Source organism: Notamacropus eugenii, chromosome 6 (genome assembly GCF_028372415.1).
Source record: "Notamacropus eugenii isolate mMacEug1 chromosome 6, mMacEug1.pri_v2, whole genome shotgun sequence".
In the NCBI taxonomy this organism is placed as follows: domain Eukaryota; kingdom Metazoa; phylum Chordata; class Mammalia; order Diprotodontia; family Macropodidae; genus Notamacropus; species Notamacropus eugenii.
Genome location: NC_092877.1, coordinates 94,128,891 through 94,148,038, shown reverse-complemented (window position 1 = coordinate 94,148,038; position 19,148 = coordinate 94,128,891). Strand labels below are relative to the sequence as shown.

General features: G+C 38.0%; 1 protein-coding gene across 4 annotated transcripts in view; it reads right to left on the bottom strand.

Moving 5' to 3' along the window:
• Nucleotides 1-503: 503 nt before the first annotated feature.
• The window catches only part of N4BP2 (NEDD4 binding protein 2), a 64,570-nt gene continuing 45,925 nt past the window's right edge, over nt 504-19,148 (bottom strand). For all 4 annotated transcript variants that reach the window (XM_072620543.1, XM_072620541.1, XM_072620544.1 and 1 more), the window contains 5 exons: nt 17,753-17,891; nt 10,391-10,579; nt 4,921-5,089; nt 2,515-2,638; nt 504-1,289 (listed from right to left, as the gene is read on the bottom strand). In XM_072620543.1, coding sequence (XP_072476644.1) covers nt 1,244-1,289; nt 2,515-2,638; nt 4,921-5,089; nt 10,391-10,579; nt 17,753-17,891 — 667 coding nt within the window. In that variant the 3' untranslated portion in view covers nt 504-1,243. The remainder of the gene's footprint in view (nt 1,290-2,514; nt 2,639-4,920; nt 5,090-10,390; nt 10,580-17,752; nt 17,892-19,148) is intronic.

The following is a 19,148-nucleotide window of genomic DNA, read 5'->3' as shown; positions in this document are numbered from 1 at the left end:
AAATTTTGGGAATTTTTTACAGTAAATTAGTACCTGAAAAGTGATTCCTGAATTGCTGATCTCATATTTCAAGCAAAAAAATTAGTCTGTTAAATAAGGGTGGAAAACAATCTTCTACCTTTTAGTCAAATTCTTTCCCCCAAAAAATACAAGAAATTATTCTATATTTTTTAAAATAACACAAACCTATTTATCATGCTACAATAATTTTTTTTGAAAAGATGCTATAATGGAGAATAAATTCCATAATGAAAATTACACTTAAATTTTCTCGGCTCAAAGCAGCATAATGGAAAATAATTACAAAGAAAGAAAAGTATGTATGTACAACTAGTTCACATGAGCAGAGCAAATCTATGGAATTTTCCTTTGAGAAAACATCAAGGATTATGTTTAATATGGTTAAAACTTTAGCTTTAAGGTTTTCCTTTAAATCATTTAGAGTTAAGAATGTTTTCTAAATTTACCCATATTAAACAGAAATGAAAATACTTAATACTATATTTAAGGGGCCATTTTATTTACGCAACAAAGAATATGTCCCAGTAACAAGGTCTGTATAAACATTTTTTTAAACATTCCTGACTTATCAAAATAGGTGCAAAGGAGAGCATGAGAAAGACTGATGGGAAGGGTCCCTACCTACCTATCTACCTGCCCTTTCTTCACCCATGATGTACACAGGATAAAGGAAAGAGAGATCCCACAAGTCAGAAAAAAAGCTCCCAGTAGTCTCTTGTGGCATATGGCAGAACAAAATGACAACAAATACGATGTTTGACTTATGTGTCAAATTCAAATATGACTGCTGTCTTTTTTTTTTTTTTGAACAAAATTTTGATAGGTAGGAACCATACCCTTCTAGTACTCTCCATACCACCTGGAAGTCTATAGATATTGTGTAAATGTTAAAATAGCAATACAAAGTTTTTATTTTCTACCTGAAAGTAGAATTGAGGGGGTCATCAAACTTTTAAATGGTAATCAAACATAGCTTTCTTTAAAATTCTGTAATCAATAAGGATGCTGTATTTTTTTTGATCTTTGATAGGCAATATATTTGGCATTAGACAGTAAAAAAAGTAAGATTCTTTCAAGTTCTGAAAAACATCACAAATTATTTCACTGTAAAAGTGGAAAGTATTCCCAAGGAAATATTTGTATAACAGTAAAGTCAATTTCAACTGCTGCAAATGTTTCAGTACAAGTTCTAACAATAATAACAACAAAAAATGTCAGCTGTTTACTTCAGTATAACTTTCAAGCACCCTGGTTTAATTTCAGAGAACCTGCAAAACAAGAAGGAATAGATTGAAAATACTTACTTAATAGACTTAAAAATATCCCCTTATCAACTTCATCTCAAAGTGCCTCTGTTCAACATATTAAGAGTATGAGCATGATACAATGGAAAGAATCTCTAATAAAGTATTTAGGAATTCAGAGTCCACTCCATGCTCTGCCACACACTGGATATTTTCCTCATATGCACAAGGTGAAGAACTAGGTGGCATTTAAGGTCCCTTTCAAGTCCTCAAGTTCTGTGATTTTAACATCACTAATTTTCACTTCCTCTAATGACAAATTAAATACGATTCAGAAACAGGAGTTAGCACCTCTACCTGAATCCTGCTAAGTCAGTCCAATTTTCTCAACTATCAGACCTGAATTATACCTCTAAATTCAGGAAGGAAGAAATGAAGGATAAGATCATAGTTATTTGCAGTTAGACTGTCTTCAAATAAGACGTCAGTCCCCAGAAGGAGTCACTCATGAAAGGTCAATGCCAGCAGGAAGGCAAAAGGAATAAAGTCCTCAGATCCTGCTGGCCTTGAACTTTGTTCAACAGAAAAGTAAACAGTAACATTAGTCAGTAAAAGAGATTCCTAATTAATGATACCATGTATGGCTGAATGACTCCTTTTCCAAAATTAATTCTGAAATATTACTTCTCACCCTCAGAGTGAATATTCTTTAGTATAAATACTAAATAATTTTATTACAAAGAAGTAACATTTACAATTATACCACACTGATGAAAGTGCTGACTAATCTGCACATCTGTCTTCAAATAGATATTTTCATCTTTTTTCACCATTTCAGTCACCAAGTAATACGTGACCTTCAAAATATGGGAAAAGCCAACAGCAAACCTATATTATGATGTATAATCTTAATCTTTCATTTTAGAAAACATCTTCAGTAAATCTTTCTCCAATAATATGAACTTCCAAAATATTACCACTCACTTGATTAGTATGAGACACAATATATGTGTTCTGCTTTTTTTTTTTAAATTCTTACTACCGCTGGAAATAGATTAGTAATGAAACATGCAAAGAGATATAAACCCCTATTTTTATTTATGTGCATGATTTGTGGCATGAAATACTGCAATAGGATTAGTATAGTTAATTTCAACATACCTATGCGAGAACCTATTTTGAACAAACATCAGTGTTTACCTGATTATATATGCAAGTTTCATTATCTACAACAGAAATCTAAGCTCACCTGAAGTTGTGGCTTGTGAGGTATTTAATGACTGCTGGTTTGATTCGAGCAACGCCTCCCTGGCTATGGTTTCCTCTTCCCGTAATTACAGAGAGATATGGTTTACCACCGTTCTGCTTATGCTCTGTTACAAAAGGAATTACAACTGTTAAAATTCACTGTCACAAAGGAGGTCATGACATATAACAGATCCACACTTACCTATCTAAAAACATTTCTGCAATGACTGACATATGCAACAAACAAAACCAAAAAAAAATTCATAAAAAATGCATGTTTTATCCAAATTCCACATTTGGTGAATCTTCAAAGAAATTCACTCAAAGAATAAAGGACTGAAGAAAGGAGAGGAAAGTCCATATCCTTCTTTAAATCTTCTCACATCCCCTTTGCTCTGAAGCAGAGGAGCATCACTTACTTATTGCTAGTAGTAACAATGTCGACACTTGTTCAAAAAATGGGGTCGCAAAGAGTCGGACACAACTGAAGACTCCTCAGCTACAATAAATGGATTTATAGTATATTCCAGGAACACGGGGTCTGAGGTAGGAGACTGAATCTGATCAAGAGAAGCATTCTAGACCACTGTGAAGGGTCAAGTGATTTGCTCAGTAGTCAGTATGTAAATGTTAGCTATTATTGTTCTACTAAACACGATTCAGTGGATAAAAGGCTGCTCTTAAAGCTAAAAGACTTGGATTCGATGCAGGACATGAATCCAAGTCTTTCTAGCTTTAAGAGCAGCCTTTTCATTTCATTAGTTTCTCACAAAAGCCCTGTGGGGCAAGTGCTATTATTATTGCTATTTTAGACAAGAAGAAACTGAGGCAAACACAGATTAAGTGACTTGCCCAAGGTTACACAGCCAGTAAGTGTCTGAGGCTGGATGTGAACTCAGGTCTTCCTGATCCCAAGCCTAGTGCTCTGTCCATTGTGCCGCCTGGCTTACCTTGGGATTGTCCAGCAATGAAATAACAAGTTCAGCTCCTTACCTTGGGATTGTCCAGCAATGAAATAACAAGTTCAGCTCCTACCACTATCTCTTTGTTTACTAGGAATATACCCAAACTCCCCTTTCCCACAACACTGGGACAACTAGCCTGGAACTAAATGACCCCATTCCCCCAGGGTTCACGCTACCCTGGCCATCTGGTGTTTTGTCATATTCTTACTTGGTCTATACTTCCATCTTCTGGTGAAGCAAGTATGCCCTTTCTAGGGCTATCCTCCAAAATAAAACAAGAGGAAAATAATCTATAGGCACAAATATATTTAGAATTTGTTAAGTCTTTTCATTACAGACAAAAATTGGGAACAAAAGAGGAACTAAAGGAACACTACTACTGGGGAATGGCTAAAGAAATTGTGGATTATGAATGTAATGGAATATTACTGGGCCATAGAAATGATGAAATGAACAATTTGGGAGATAACTGGGAAGATCTCTACAAACTGATGTAGATGTAGAACAATTTATTCTAATAACATCACAGAGGACAAAACAACTTTAAAAGGCTTTAGAACTCTGATGAATACAATTATAAAACAAAAGAATAAGTCTAATTATAAGTCTAAAAGAGGAAGTTTAAAAGTCACCTCCTGCTAACATGATAATGAACTTAAAATGCAAAGACAGAGACACGTTTTTGAACATGGCTAATATGGGAATTGGTTTTGCCAAATTATACAACTATGGGCTTAAATTTTTTTTATTTACTCAACTAAGAGGAAAGAGGTAAGACAAGAGGATAGATCAATTAAAAAACAATTATTAACTGAAAAATTATAGTCAAAAACAAATATTTTTAAAAAGAAAATGAGTGTTACAAAATATAAAACTGGTCCCAAAGAAGATATATGAGAATATTATATGAATTCTCAGGAAATGTTTAGCCTAACCAGGTTGCTTCATTTACTTAAGTTAAAGACAGAAAGGCAGGGAAGATGAAATACCCAGCTTGTTCTAGAGCTATGCCTTAATGACTTTCGAGTTTCACCAAAATGCTTTTTGGAACAATTTCATGATTTTCAGTTATTGTGCCTATGTTCTTTTCATTTCCAACACACCAAAAGATCTATGAGATTTATGAAAGTTCTTTTCAAGTTGCAGAGTTATCAGACTTATAAGTGGCCTGACATTAAGAAACAATGAACTAGAATAGATGCAAGAAATAAGAAATAGATGCAATAAATGCAAGAAAGATGCAGAAAAGTAGTAAGTATCTCCATGAATGCCAAAGAGGAATATTTTTCAAAAGGGAGCCACTAAATAGGGAAAGTAATACAAATTTTATTTATATACCGTTTAGTGATCATCAGCATATAAATACAGACCCTCTAATTTTCCATGAATATGCAAAAATAAGCAAAATCAACATTTTTGAAAAGTGATTACTAAACATTTACCTTCAGTTTTTTGTTGCAATACAGTTATTAAATGATTTATGGCTTCATCTACGTGGAGTCCATGTAGGTCCAAAACATTCTGTGGTAGGAGGGACGCATTGACTTTCTCAAATATCTCCACAGCAGCAAGATGGTTGGCTTCTCTCATCTTTTCCTCATGGAGACTACCCTTTAATTATATAAATGTCACCAATTGAAACAAATGACTTTTTTCTCCTTAGCATAACGAAAGAAACGAACAGGAACCACAAGAAAAGGCTGGCCAAAGAGGAGCAAGACAAACGAAGCTAAAATTAAAAATACTACAAAGGCTCCCATATACACAGATACACTTTTTTAAAAATCCTACTAAAAAACTTTATTTTAAAGAGCTAATAAAATCCACTTCAATGATTAAGGATTTTTTTTCCTCTGCTGTATGTTTATTGAGTTAAGAAAGCAATAAACTTAGAATGAGACTAAATAAATACAATCCAAACCCATACCTCTGCCCCCGGAAACAAAATACTTTTGACCTGGGAATTACATACATTAGATACATTATACTTTCTGAAAGAATAACTACGTAGGCCGCCAGTGAAATCCCAAGAAACAGGCACGCAGCTGCCATTCTTTCTAATGCTTCTCACACTTGTTTGCTGCCTGCACATCTCTTTATCACAATCAGAGAACTGATGCCTAAAATGAACAGGGGGCTGTGGCTGCAACAAGAAACGCTTTTTAAAAGAGACGTTAATGTTCATGGATTGAAGATTAGTAATATCTGTCTCAATTTTAGTATTTAATATTCCTTGATATTACAGTGCTTGATAAACAGGAAAACAAAAATTACTAAGGAAATTTTGACAAGAACTGTAATGAAAACTGGATAGCAGTTTTCTAAAAGTTATGTTTAGAGCATCTTATACCACAATAAGCTCAAAATGGATATGCAATATGAATGGCAAAAGTTCTACCATTGTAAAGAACCAAAAAAAGCAACTTTCACAACTATGGTCAGGTAGAGAACTCAATCTAGAAATGGTCAGAGGCAATCACCAAACTCAAAAATAATCTTCCTGACCCCAAATCCAAGAAGCGCTCTATGCACTAGGCCATGCCTCTGATGGATTTAAAATCCAAGGTACACAGGCAACTTAACAACAAATACATAAAACCAAAAACCATTCCCTAATGTTTAAGAATTCAAAGGATGCGAATAAACAATAATGAAACTCTTAACAACCATGTGAAAGACTTCTCCAAATCACAAATAAAGAGAAATTCAATCAAAACAATTCTGAGACTTTAATTTATACTCAATAAGTGGGCAAAGAAGACAAAACATGGGAAAAGTCAATGGTGGAGGACCTATAGAAAGGTAAGCACAATAATGGTGAGGCTATGGACTGATGTTGGAAATTTTGGAAATCAACTCTGAATTAAGCTAAGAAAGTGACCAAAATGTCTATCCATTGACATATTTGACGTGCCACCTTAGTGATACAGGTCCCATAAACAAAATAATTAATAGTAGAACTCTCTGTAGTAGCGAAAGAACTGAAAACAAAATTTATGCCCAAAATTGTTAACACATGTATTTAATGAAATATGGTAAGAGGGAAAAAGTGAAGATTACTCCTATCACATTTAGCTTAAGGAGGGAATAACATGCACTCAATTTGGTATGAAAATCTATCTTACACTACAGAAAAGTAGGGGAGAAGGGGATAAGCAGGATGGGGAGGATGATAGAAGGGAGGGCAAATGGGAGGAGGGAGTAATTGGAAGTAAACACTTCTAGGGGAGGGACAAGGTCTAAACAGAGAATAAAATAAATGGGGGGCAGGATAGGATGGAGGGAAATATAGTTAGTCTTTCACAACATGACTATTATGGAAGTCTCAAGCAAAACTACACACATATACATAGCCTATATTGAATAGCTTGCTTTCTCAGTGGGGATGGGTGGGAAGGGAGGAAGGGAGAGAAGTTGGAACTCAAAGTTTAAGGAATGAATGTTGAGAATTGTTTTTGCATACAATTGGGAAATAAGAAATACAAGTAGTGGAGCATAGAAATCTATCTTGCCCTACAAGAAAAGAGAGAAGATGGGGATAAGAGAAGGGAGGGCAGATTGGGAAAAGAAGTAATCAGAATGCAAGGCCTTATGGGGTGGGGGAAGAGGAGAGATGAAGAGAAAATCTGGAACTCAAAATCTTGTGGAAATGAATGTTGGAAACTAAAAATAAATTTTTTTAAAAAGAAAGGAAAATGAGGTAAGAGTTTGTGGGAACTTTTTAATAGAACATACATTATTAAGAACTCAATACAACACTACATAATGACAACAACATCCAACCTCAAATAAATATTTATTAATGTTAATTCTGTTTAAAGAATAAACATTAACCGATCCAAGTCTAAAATATAAAAGTATTCAAACAAAAAAAAAATCTACGCACTAATCATTTTAAAGGAGATGAAATATTCAGGTGTTGATAAGATGAGTTATTTTATTTATGGGCAGGTAGGAGGCATAGTGGATATATTACTGGGCCTGGAGTCAGGAAGACCTCAGTTCAAATCTGGCCTCAGATCCTTACTCACAGTGTGTTCCTGGGCAAGTCACAATCTTGTTTTGCCTCAGTTTCGTCATCTGTGAAATGCGTTAGAGAAGGAAATGGAAAGCCACTCCAGTATCTTTCCCAAGGGAAATGCCAAATGCAGTCATGAAAGGTTGGACATGACTAAAATGATTAAACAACAAACTATTGAGCAGGTAGGTGGCACAGTACATAGAAAGCAGGGCCTGGAGTCAGAAGTCCTAAGTTCAAATCTGGCCCCAGACACTTACTACCCCTGTGACCCAAGACAAGTCACTTCACCGTTTGCCTCAGTTTCCTCATCTGTAAAATGATCTGGAGAAGGAAATGGCAAGCCACTCCAGTATGTCTGCCAAGAAAATCCTATATGAGGTCATGAAGAGTCAGACATGACAAACAACCAAACAACATTTATAGTATTCTATGTAAATAACTTATAGAATTATGAAGTCCAATCTAAACACAAATGAAACACCCACTATAACATACTATAACATAGCTCACAAGGGTCATCTACCTCTCCAGGTAGCCTTACTCCTTTCCTGGACAGCTCAAATTGTTAAGAAGTTCTTCATGATGTGAAACCTCAATTGCCCTCATTTCAGCCTCTCACTATTGCTCCTGGTTTCAGCCTTTGGGACCAAACTGAACAAGTCTAATCACTCCACCATAGGCTAGCCCTTCAAACACAGAGCTGTCATGTCCCTTCTGAGTCTCCTCTTCTCCAGGCTAAGCATGTTCAGTTCCTTCAGCACCGTAACTAACCTCCTCAGGACACTTGTCCAGCTTATCAATGTCTTTATTAAACAATGGTATTCAGAAATGACAGGAGAGGCCTAACAGGAGAAGAGTACAACAGGACCTCCATTATCGTATTAGCATTGCTAGATGTCACATCACACTAACAGAGTGTTGGACTTCACAGTTAGGAAGACCTGAATTCAATTCCAGCCTCAGACGCTCACTATGTGACCCTGGGCAAGTCACTTGTCCTCTCTGTCTCAGGTTCCTCATCTGTGAAACAAGGATAATAAAAACACCAACTTCCCAAGATTGTGAGGATCAAATGAGATGATTGTAAAGCATTTAGTATATCTTAAAGCCCTATACAAACATGAGCCTTTATCATTACACTGAGCTTCTTATTTATTAAAACTGAGGTTTGCTTTTTTTCAGAACTCCAGTCACATCAAGTTACCCCATGATATATTTATGAAAACAACTAGACTGTATTTATCCCTAGTGAACTTCCTATTAATAGACTCAGCCTAATTCTCTTGTCTGTCAAGATCTTTTTTATTCCTGACTCTCATCATTTCTTAGTTACTCCTTCTGGCATACCTTACTTGCACGTTTGATAAGCATACCATTCATTCCTTTGTCAAGTCATTGACAAAAATGTTAAAACAGTACAAGGAGAAACACAGGTCCCTGGAGTACTCTACTGGAAACGTCATGTCACACTGATACTGGACCATTAACAACTACTTTTTGAGTCTGGCCATCTAGTTGTAAATCCATATAACTGTATTATCATCTAATTCAAATCTCTGCATCTTGTCCACAAAAGGAGCTAGAGAAATTTATCTAAAACTTAGGTAAACCATATTCACACAATTCTCTCCTTTACTAGTGCAGTAATCTTGTCAAAAAAAAAATAATTTGAGTTTGAGATGACATGGCCTTGACTAAGCCAAGCTGGTTCTTTTGTAATCACTGCTTCCTCTTCTAGATGTTCACAACCTTCTCTTTAATGATGCGTTCTGGAACTTTCCCAGAATTGAAGGCTCATGGGTTTATAAGGTTTCTGACTCTGTTCTTTTCCCTCTTAAAAAAAAACTGGGACAAATAAATGCCCTTCTCTAACCTTTCCTCTCCCCTGACCTCAAAAAATACTTTTTGCCATCTTTCCCTCCTCTCATTCCTGGATTTCTTCACTTTCTTAATACATAATACTACCCCACCCTCATCATCTTTTACCTATCCTGTTTCTTCTGAATGGATTTTATCCCATGAACTCTCAGAGATATATCTTCCACTTCTGATTTCTTTTGTCCACTGAAGTTTCATTTTTATTTGCTTAAGGAAATACTCCCCTAACAATAGAATTCAGAGGTTTTTTAGCTCCTTCATACTTTTCTTCTTCATAAGGGAGATCACCCTATATGAGGAACACAAATAACTATCACTCAGATGAGGGAGAAATACAAAAATCTCACCCATCAACTCAAGTCACTGCAAAATTTCTCCGAATCTCCATAATGGTTGAATTTTTGAGCTTTCTTAAAAAGAAAACGGTTTAAAAGGTCTTTTTAAAATCAGAATTACCACCTCTAAATAAGGTGTCATCTCTATTTAACTTCCTTCCCTTAGAATCAGCAACTCTACAGCTACATCCACATCCTCTTAAGCCTAGCACAATAAATCTCACCAACTTGCCTCACCCACAAATCCACTCTATCACTTGCCTTCTAACTGTTCCACTTACCTTTGCTCCCTTATCTTGCGAATCACCTTCCCATTATCCTTCTCTTCAGGTTCTACTCCCTTTTTATATGGTACCCAATTGTCCTAAATTATGGCAACTGTTGCCTTCAAACCTTCCTCAGTTTCTCCCAAATATTTCCTTCCCACAAATCTGATCTCTGACCTACCTCACTAGTATGAACCTCTCCAAGTCACCTATACAATTTGCTTCTTGCCTGTTTTTGGTTCAAGTTCTCCTCTCTTTTCCTTCTTCTTGTCTCACCATCTCATCTCAATGACATTAGAAGCAGAACTCTAACATTATTATTAGTGATATAAAAAAATTTTGCTTCAACAATATTTTAGAAAAGAACAAAAGTTAAAAAAAAAAAACACTAATAAGGAGTTATCCACTTTACCTGCTGTGCGTAAAATGTGGCAACATTTTTTTTCCCCATGCGATAAGCTTCTTTTGCCTTGCTATAGCATTCTAATCTCTTTTGCTGGTGAAGGACAGCCTCTGCCCTGTAGTCATCATACTTAGGGTACTCAAAATCCTGGAAAGATGGATCACTTGGTATATCTTCTGTCTCTTTGGATTTCTTTGTCTTAAAAAAGAAAAAAATCAATGAGTCAACAAGGAAAATAGGAAACACAGTTTAAGTCCACACAGCCTCAAGTTAAAAACTACATGTGTCTCTTGGCTCTTTTCATATTCCTCTTCAAAAAATGGTATATAACTTTTGAGTCATATTGTTTTCAGTACCTGAGCTACATCTACATCGTAAATCGGAAAATGAGGGTCACTAACATACCTTTAGTCTTAGTTTTGGGGAATGTATCTGATCATATTAAAGGGTACCACAAAGTCCTCAAAAAAAAATTATCAGCTCCACAGATAAGATCCCTAAACAAATAAAGGTTTAATTATGCTCATTATAAAGACAAAAAAATATCTTTCAGAAAGACTTTTAAAAATAAGGATTAGAACCAGTGGTAAAAAGTAAGTCTGCATCTATACTAAACTATTCATAGCAGCACACTCTTAGTGATAAACAAAGAACTGGAATCAAAGTAGATGCAAACTGGGGGCGAAGCCAAGATGGTGGAGTAGACAAAAGACTGATATGCTCTAGCTCTCCCCCTATAGCCCATAAAATACCTGTAAAAAATGACTAAAAAAATTCTAGAGCAGCAGAAGCCACATAATAAGAGTGAAAAAGATTTCCAGCTCAAGACAGCCTGGAAGGCCAACAGGAAAGGTCTATCGCAACAGGTGAGGAGCAGAGCACAGCCCAGGGTGGCCCCTGTAGCACAGCACAGACAGGACTGGAGCTGGCTTCAAGGCACAGAATCAAGGGTAGCAGCTGTGGTTCCCCAGATTTCTCAACCCACAAACGCCAAAGACAGTTTCAAAGGTCAGTGAGAGAGCTCTTTCACTTGGATCAGAGGGGAGGGAGGTCTGCTCCCAGCCCCAAGGCAATAGCAGTCACCATGGGGACAGCATCCTCTGCCTAAAAACCCTGGGGTAATTGAGCAGCCAATCTACATCTCAGTCCTGAGTGGTCGTCCTGAGGTGAAGGGGAGCACTGATGTGGCGGAGGCTCTGGAAAGAGAATCCTACTCACAGTTCCAGGGCAGGAAAGAGTGCTTGTGGTTGCTCCCAGATCAGAGCACAGCCCAGGAGGGGAGTAAACTCCTCTCCCTTGATTGGGCCAACTTGGAGGAACTGAGAACTTACAGGACCCTAGAGTATACCCTCCACTTGACAAAAGGACTAAAAAATCAAGTAACTGGCTGGGAAAATGCCCAAAAAAGGGAAAAAAAATGAGACTACAGAAGGTTACTTTCTTGGTGAATAGGTATTTTTCTTCCATCTTTTCGGATGAAGAACAAAGCATACCATCAGAGGAAGACATCAAATTCAAAACTTCTACATTCAAAACCTCCAAAAAAAAATATGTAATGGTCTCAGGCCATGGAAGAGCTCAAAAGAGAATTTGAAAATCAAGTAAGAAAGGTGGAGGAAAACTTGGGAAGAGAAATGAGAGCAATGCAAGAAAACCATGAAAAGCAAGTCAACTGCTTGCTAAAGGATATTCAAAAAATGCTGAAGAAAACAACACCTTTAAAAATAGACTAACCCAAATGGCAAAAGAGGTCCAAAAAGTCAATAAGGAGAAGAAAGCTTTAAAAAGCAGAAGGAGGTTCAAAAGCTCACTGAAGAAAATAGTTCTTTAAAAACTAGAATGGAGTAGATAGAAGCTAATGACTTCATTAGAAACCAAAAAATTATAAAACAAAACCAAAAGAATGAAAAATAGCAGACAATTGTAAATATGTCACTGGAAAAAACAACTGACCTGGAAAACAGATCCAGGAGAGAGAATTTAAAAATTATCGGTCTACCTGAAAATCAGGATTAAAAAAAGGGCCTAGACATCATCTTCCAAGAAATTATCAAGAAAAACTTCCCTGATATTCTAGAACCAGAGGAATGGAAAGAATTCACTGATCACCCCCTGAAAGAGATCCCAAAAGGAAAACTCCTAGGAATATTGTAGCCAAACTGCAGAGTTCCCAGGTTAGGGAGAAACTATTACAAGCAACCAGAAAGAAACAATTCAAGTGTTGTGGAAATACAATCGGGATAACACAGGATTTAGCAGCTTCTACACTAAGGGATCAAAGGGCTTGGAATTCAAGAGGTCAAAGGAGATAGGATTAAAACCAAGAATCATCTACCCAGAAAAAGTGAGTATAATACTTCAGGGGAAAAAACTGAATTTCAATGAAACAGAGGACATCCAAGCATTCTCGTTGAAAAGACCAGAGCTGAACAGAAAATCTAACTTTCATATACAAGAATCAAGAGAAACATGAAAAGGTAAACAGGAAAGAGAAACCTCAAGAAACTCATTAAAGTGAACTGCTTACATATATATATATAGCTTTGTATAGGTATGTATATATGTATATATTATATGTGTGTGGATATGTATATGTACATGTGTGCATGTGTGCATACATGTGTACACACATATACATACACACACATATACATAGAGGGCACATGGTGAGCTGAATATGAAAGGAGAATACCTAAAAGAAATAAAATAACATTTGCTATTGACTGGAATGTACTAGGAGTGAGAGAAAGGGAGAGGTAGAATGTAGCAAATCATCTCACATACAAGAAGGAAGAAAGAGCTTCTACAATGGAGGGGAAGAGGGGGGACATGAAAGGAAATAAATAATTGAGCCTTACTCTCATGGGATTTGGCTTAAGGAGGGAATAACACACACTCAATTGCATATAGAAATCTATTTTACCCTGCAGGAAGGCAAGGAGGAAGGTGATAGGAGAGGGAAGATAACAGAAGGTACAGCAAACTGGGGAAAGGTACAATCAGAAGCAAACACTATTGTGGGAGGACAGGTCAAGGAAGAGAATGGAATAAATGGAGGGCAGGATAGGACAGAGGGAAATGTGGTTAGTCTTTTACAACATAAATATTAGGGAAGTGTTTTGCATTGTTACACATGTATGACCTATGCTGAATTGCTTGTTTTCTCAATGAAGGTGGGGGGGAGGGGAGGGAATATGGAACTCAAAGCTTTAAGAAACAATGTTAAAAATTGTTTTAGCATGCAACTGGAAATTAAGCTATACAGGCAATGGAGTATAGAAATATATTTTGTCCTACAGAAAAACAGACAGGGGGCGGAGCCAAGATGGCGAAGTAGAAAGACGCACATACACATAGCTCTGAACCCACAAACCACAGAACGGCAGAGGGGACTAACCCAGGGCGAATTCTGCACCCAGAGACCACGGAGCATTGGAGCAAGGGAGATTTCTGTTCCGGAGAGACCTGCAAACCTCTCAAGGGGGGTCCTTCGCACCGTGGACTGGGCGCCAGGGCGGGTAGCAGAGAGCAACCATACCGCGGCAGCGACACCGTGAGAAAAAGATCCGAGAGAGCTACGGGACGGGATCTCCAGCGGCCACGCAGGTCCCCCCACCCACAGAGAGACCAGCAAACCTCTCGCAAAAGGTCCATCGCGCTGCAGACGCGGAGCCCAGCCCGGACCTGCGGCGGCGGGGGCGGCGGCCACGGCTCCGAGAGGCACAGATCTGAAAGGGCTCCGGAGACGGGATCTTCAGCAGCGGCACGGGCCCCCCACCAACAGGTGACTGACGGGGGTGGGTGAGAGAGTCTCTTTGGCGGGTTGAGAGGGGAGTGAGGTGCTCCCATGGCTCGGGCCCCCCGGGAGGTGGGGGCTGACAGGCGGCTGCGGACAGGGGCTCCCCAAACGAGCGGGAGCCTGGATCCATTGTGGAAGGTCTGTGCATAAACCTCCTGAGGGAACTGAGCCAGAGAGGCGGCCCTGCCCCTGACCTCAGCACCTGAGCCTAATTCTCACACTGAATAGCAGCCCTGCCCCCGCCAAAAATCCTAAGGCGGGAAGCAGCATTTGAATCTCAGTCCCCAAACGCTGGCTGGGAGGACCAGGAGGCGAGGTGGGTGTGAGGAGAACATTCAGAGCTCAGGCCACTAGGTGGAGAAAATGCCAAGAAAAGGGAAAAGAAATAAAACTATTGAAGGGTACTTTATCGGAGGAAAAACACTTCCTCCTTTCCTTTCTGATGGGGAGGAACAAGGCTTGCCATCAGGCAAAGACACAGAAATCGAGGACTCTGTGTCCCAGCCCACCCAATGGGCTCGGGCCATGGAAGAGCTCAAGAGGAATTTTGAAAATCAAGTTAGGGAGGTGGAGGAAAGACTGGGAAGGGAAATGAGAGGGATGAAAGAGAAGCATGAAAAGCAGATCAGCTCCCTGCTAAAGGAGAACCAAAAAAATCTTGAAGAAATTGGCACCTTGAGAACTAGCCTAACTCAGCTGGCAAGGGAGGTGCAAGGGGCCAATGAGGAGAAGAATGCTTTCAAAAGCAGAATTAACCAAATGGAAAAGGAGATTCAAAAGCTCACTGAAGAAAATAGATCTTTCAAATCTGGAATGGTACAGATGGAAGCTTTGGACTTTTCGAGAAAGACAGATATCTCAGAACATACCGCGCAGATTCGAAAAATGGAAGATAATGTGAAATATCTTATTGGAAAAACAACTGACCTGGAAAATAGAATGAGGAGAGACAATGTAAAAATTCTGGGACTACCTGAAAACCATGATCAAAAGAAGAGCCTAGACATCATCTTCCATGAAATTATCAAGGAAAACTGCCCTGAGATTCTAGAACCAGAAGGCAAAATAAATATTCAAGGAATCTGCAGAACACCGCATGAAAGAGATCCAAAAAGAGAAACTCCTAGCAGCATTGTGGCCAAATTCCAGAATTCCCAGGTGAAAGAGAAAATATTGCAAGCAGCTAGAAAGAAACAATTCAAGTATTGTGGAAATACAATCAGGATAGTACAAGACCTGGCACCTTCTACATTGAGGGATAGAAGGGAATGGAATAGGATGTTCCAGAAGTCAAAGGAACTAGGACTGAAGCCAAGAATCACCTACCCAGCAAAACTGACTATAATACTTCAGGAGAAAAAATGGTCTTTCAATGAAATAGAAGACTTTCAAATTTTCCTGATGAAAAGACCAGAGTTGGAAAGAAAATTTGACTTTCTAACACAAGAATGAAGAGAACCATGAAAAGGCAAACAGCAAAGAGAAATCATAAGGGACTTACTAAAGTTGAACTGTTTACATTCCTACATGGAAAGACAATATTTATAACTCTTGAAACATTTCAGTATCTGGGCACTGGGTGGGAGTACACACACACACACATGCACACACGTACATATACATAGAGACAGAGTGCACAGAGTGAATTGAAGAGGATGGGATCATATACTAAAAAAAAAAAAAAACACGAAATCAAGCAATGAGAGAGAAATATTGGGAGGAGAAAGGGAGAAGTTATATGGGGCAAATTATCTCTCATAAAAGAGGCAAGCAAAAGACTTATCAGTGGTGGGATAAAGAGGGGACGCAAGAGAAAAACATGAGGTCTACTCTCATCACATTCCACTAAAGGAAAGAATATAATGCACACTCATTTTGATAGGAAAACCTATCTCATAATACAGGAGAGTGGGGAACAGGGGCACAAGCAGGATGGGGGGAGGATAGAGGGGAGGGCATGGGAGGAGAATGCAATACGAGGTCGACACTCATGGGGAGGGAAAGGACCATAAGAAAATAGAAGTAATGGGGGACAGGACAGGACGGAGGGAAATATAGTTAGGCCTATACAACACAACTAGTATGGAAATCATTTGCAAAACTAAACAGATATGGCCTATATTGAATTGCCTGTCTTCCAAGGGGAAGGGGTAAAGAGGGAGGGAGCTAAAGAAGTCGGAACTCAAAGTGTTAGGACCAAATGTAATGTTCTTACGACTGGGAAATAAGAAATACAGGTTAAGGGTCAAGAAAGCTATCTGGCCCTACAGGACAAAAGAGAAGATGGAGACAAGGGCAGGGAGGGAGGATAGAGGAGAGAGCAGATAGGTCACAGGGGCAATTAGAAAGCTTGGGTCTGGGGGGGAGGGGAAAAAAGGGGAGAAAATTTGTAACCCAAAATTGTGTGAAAATAAATGTTAAAAGTTAAATAAAAAAATAAAAAAAGAAAAAAAAGAAAAAAGAAAAATAGACAGGAAGGAGGGTGGAAGAAGGGTAATAGAAGGGAGGACAGACTGGAGAGGAAAGGCTGAATGGGGTGCATGCTGTCCTGGAGTAAGGGATAGGGAGAAAATTTTAAATTCAAATTCTTGTGGAAGTGAATGTCATGAACTGAAAAATAAATTATATATTAAAAAAAAAGAAAAAAGTAGTTGCAAATTGATTGGGAAATGGCTAAACTAATTATGGTATGAGTGTAACAGACTATTACTGCAAGCTATAAGACAAATATTAATACAGAAGCATGGAAAGACTTACATAAATTAATGCAAAATAAAGTAAGCAAAACCAAAAGACAGGAGACTATAACAGAAAGAACTACCACAAAACACCAAAAGTGAATGGTGCAAAATTAAACAGAACAAGTATGGCCTCAAAGAAGAGACACTTTTCCTCACAACTGCAGATACAGGAAATTACATACATTGTATGCATTTTCAGATTTTTTTCTGATTTACTGATTTGATTTCACTAATTTTTTTTCCTCTAAAAAATGATCTGTTATATGGGATGGCTCTCTGGGAAGAAAAGGGAGGGGGCAGAATTTTGGCAATGTTGAAACAAATGGCTGTAAAAATATTTTTTTAAAATTACATGTGGCCATGCTGATTCTCAACTACTGAACTGCAGGGCTTGGATCTTTTTTTTCCCCTAAGGTGTTGATGATGAAATCAGTAGTTCTGTCACTCAACTAAGCTGACTTCCTGCATGTCTGGTAGATATGTGCTAAACACAAACGTGCTAAATACAACACTTTGTACTGGTTGCCCCCGTATCCCCCAAGCCTGAAGTGCATTCCATCACTTCCGTTTGTCAATTATCAATTACTGTCAATTCATTTCAAATTCAAAATCATCATTTGTTTTCTGTATCTATGTCCGTGTCTGTGTTCAAAAAATGTTTCCCACCTCTGAAAAATTCACACTGAAATCAGGCCAGACTGCTACAAGGGTCAAGGCACTGTTTTGAATTCTGATTTGCATCTGCAGTAGATTCCCCAGGTGACATCACAGATGCAAATAAGAAAGCATCTAATGACTTTGCCATCACCTCCAAGGCAGACCATACTATACCTTCTTCTCTTTAGACTTCTGCGTGTTATAAGAAGACGCAGTTTCATTTTGATGAATAAAGTCTTGGGCAACAACAGTTTTTACAGGATCTGCTTCAAGGACACAATTCAGAAATTGCACTGTCTGTTCTAAACAGTAGCTGTGGAGTTAAAATGTAAATACTGTCAATGAAGGGAAAATACCATTTATAATAAGCATTAGAATAAATTATCTTTCTGCAAACACAATCTGTAGAACCAAAATAGCATGAACAAAGAACACTCATAAAGAAACGCATGTATATAAATAAACACAAAGCCAAAGGTAAAAAGGCTTCAGAAGGTAAACCAAAGCCCTCCTACTTTTGTTTGTTTTTCTATTCCTTGTTAAAGTAACCCTCTGGGCTAATCACCCCAACCCATTTTCCTACCGGCAGTTCAGTTGTAGGGGTAACCCTGTGCCCTGTAGCTAGAGAGTCCCTCCTAGCGAGTGCTTCCCCTGAAGAATCAGCCATGAGACCCAGCTGTTTAGCAAAAGCGTTTACTCAGATGGCACAGCAAAAATCGTTTTTACAAAGAATTTTCCACAAAATATGCTCACATTCCTATCCTCTCCCACAAATACAGAGTAGAGATTAACACAAACTTAAAATTACAATGGTACTAAGCCATATCTGCCAGGAACACATGTGGCCACAGGAACTCCCAATTCTAGAACTGAAGGATTTAGATGTCCTTCCTCCCAAGGTTTCTAATGAAGCTTGTTGCAGAGTGTGCTTTTGGTGATTGATGAGGAGTTCTGTTGCTCAACTAAGTTGACTTCTTGCATCTCTGGCAGACGTTTGCCAAATACAACATGCCAGATGCAATATTTTGTACTGGTCATCCCCCATGCCTAAAATACCCTCCAACACTTTCACTTGTATAAATTTTTCTCTTCCTTCATGACTTTTCCTCTGAGAAGTGTTTCTTAATCACCCAGCTGAAAGTATTCTCTCTCTTCTCCAATTTTCCTAGTGCATTCTGTAATCACACACAACACTATATTTGTTTTCCCCGCAGCAGGACACAAGCAGAGACCACGTCATAATTCACTTTGTAACTCTTTTGTATCTTTGAACATAATAGGTATTTAACACGAGTGCTCAACTGAATTTACTGGTACAAATAATCAAACACTGAATGTAACTATATATTACCTATATATATGTAACCTTCAAGAAGTTGAGATCAGGTATTTTTAAAAAATGTTGTGACCAAATCAATTCCTTGGGTTCATTAACATCTAATTTTTTCTAATAGTTTATATTATAAAGTAAGGCTTTATAGAATTTCTTCAAATCAGTAAAAACTGGCTATAGTACTACCTACATTAAAATGTATCTAAATTTCCATTTTGATTTTGAGATTATATTAAC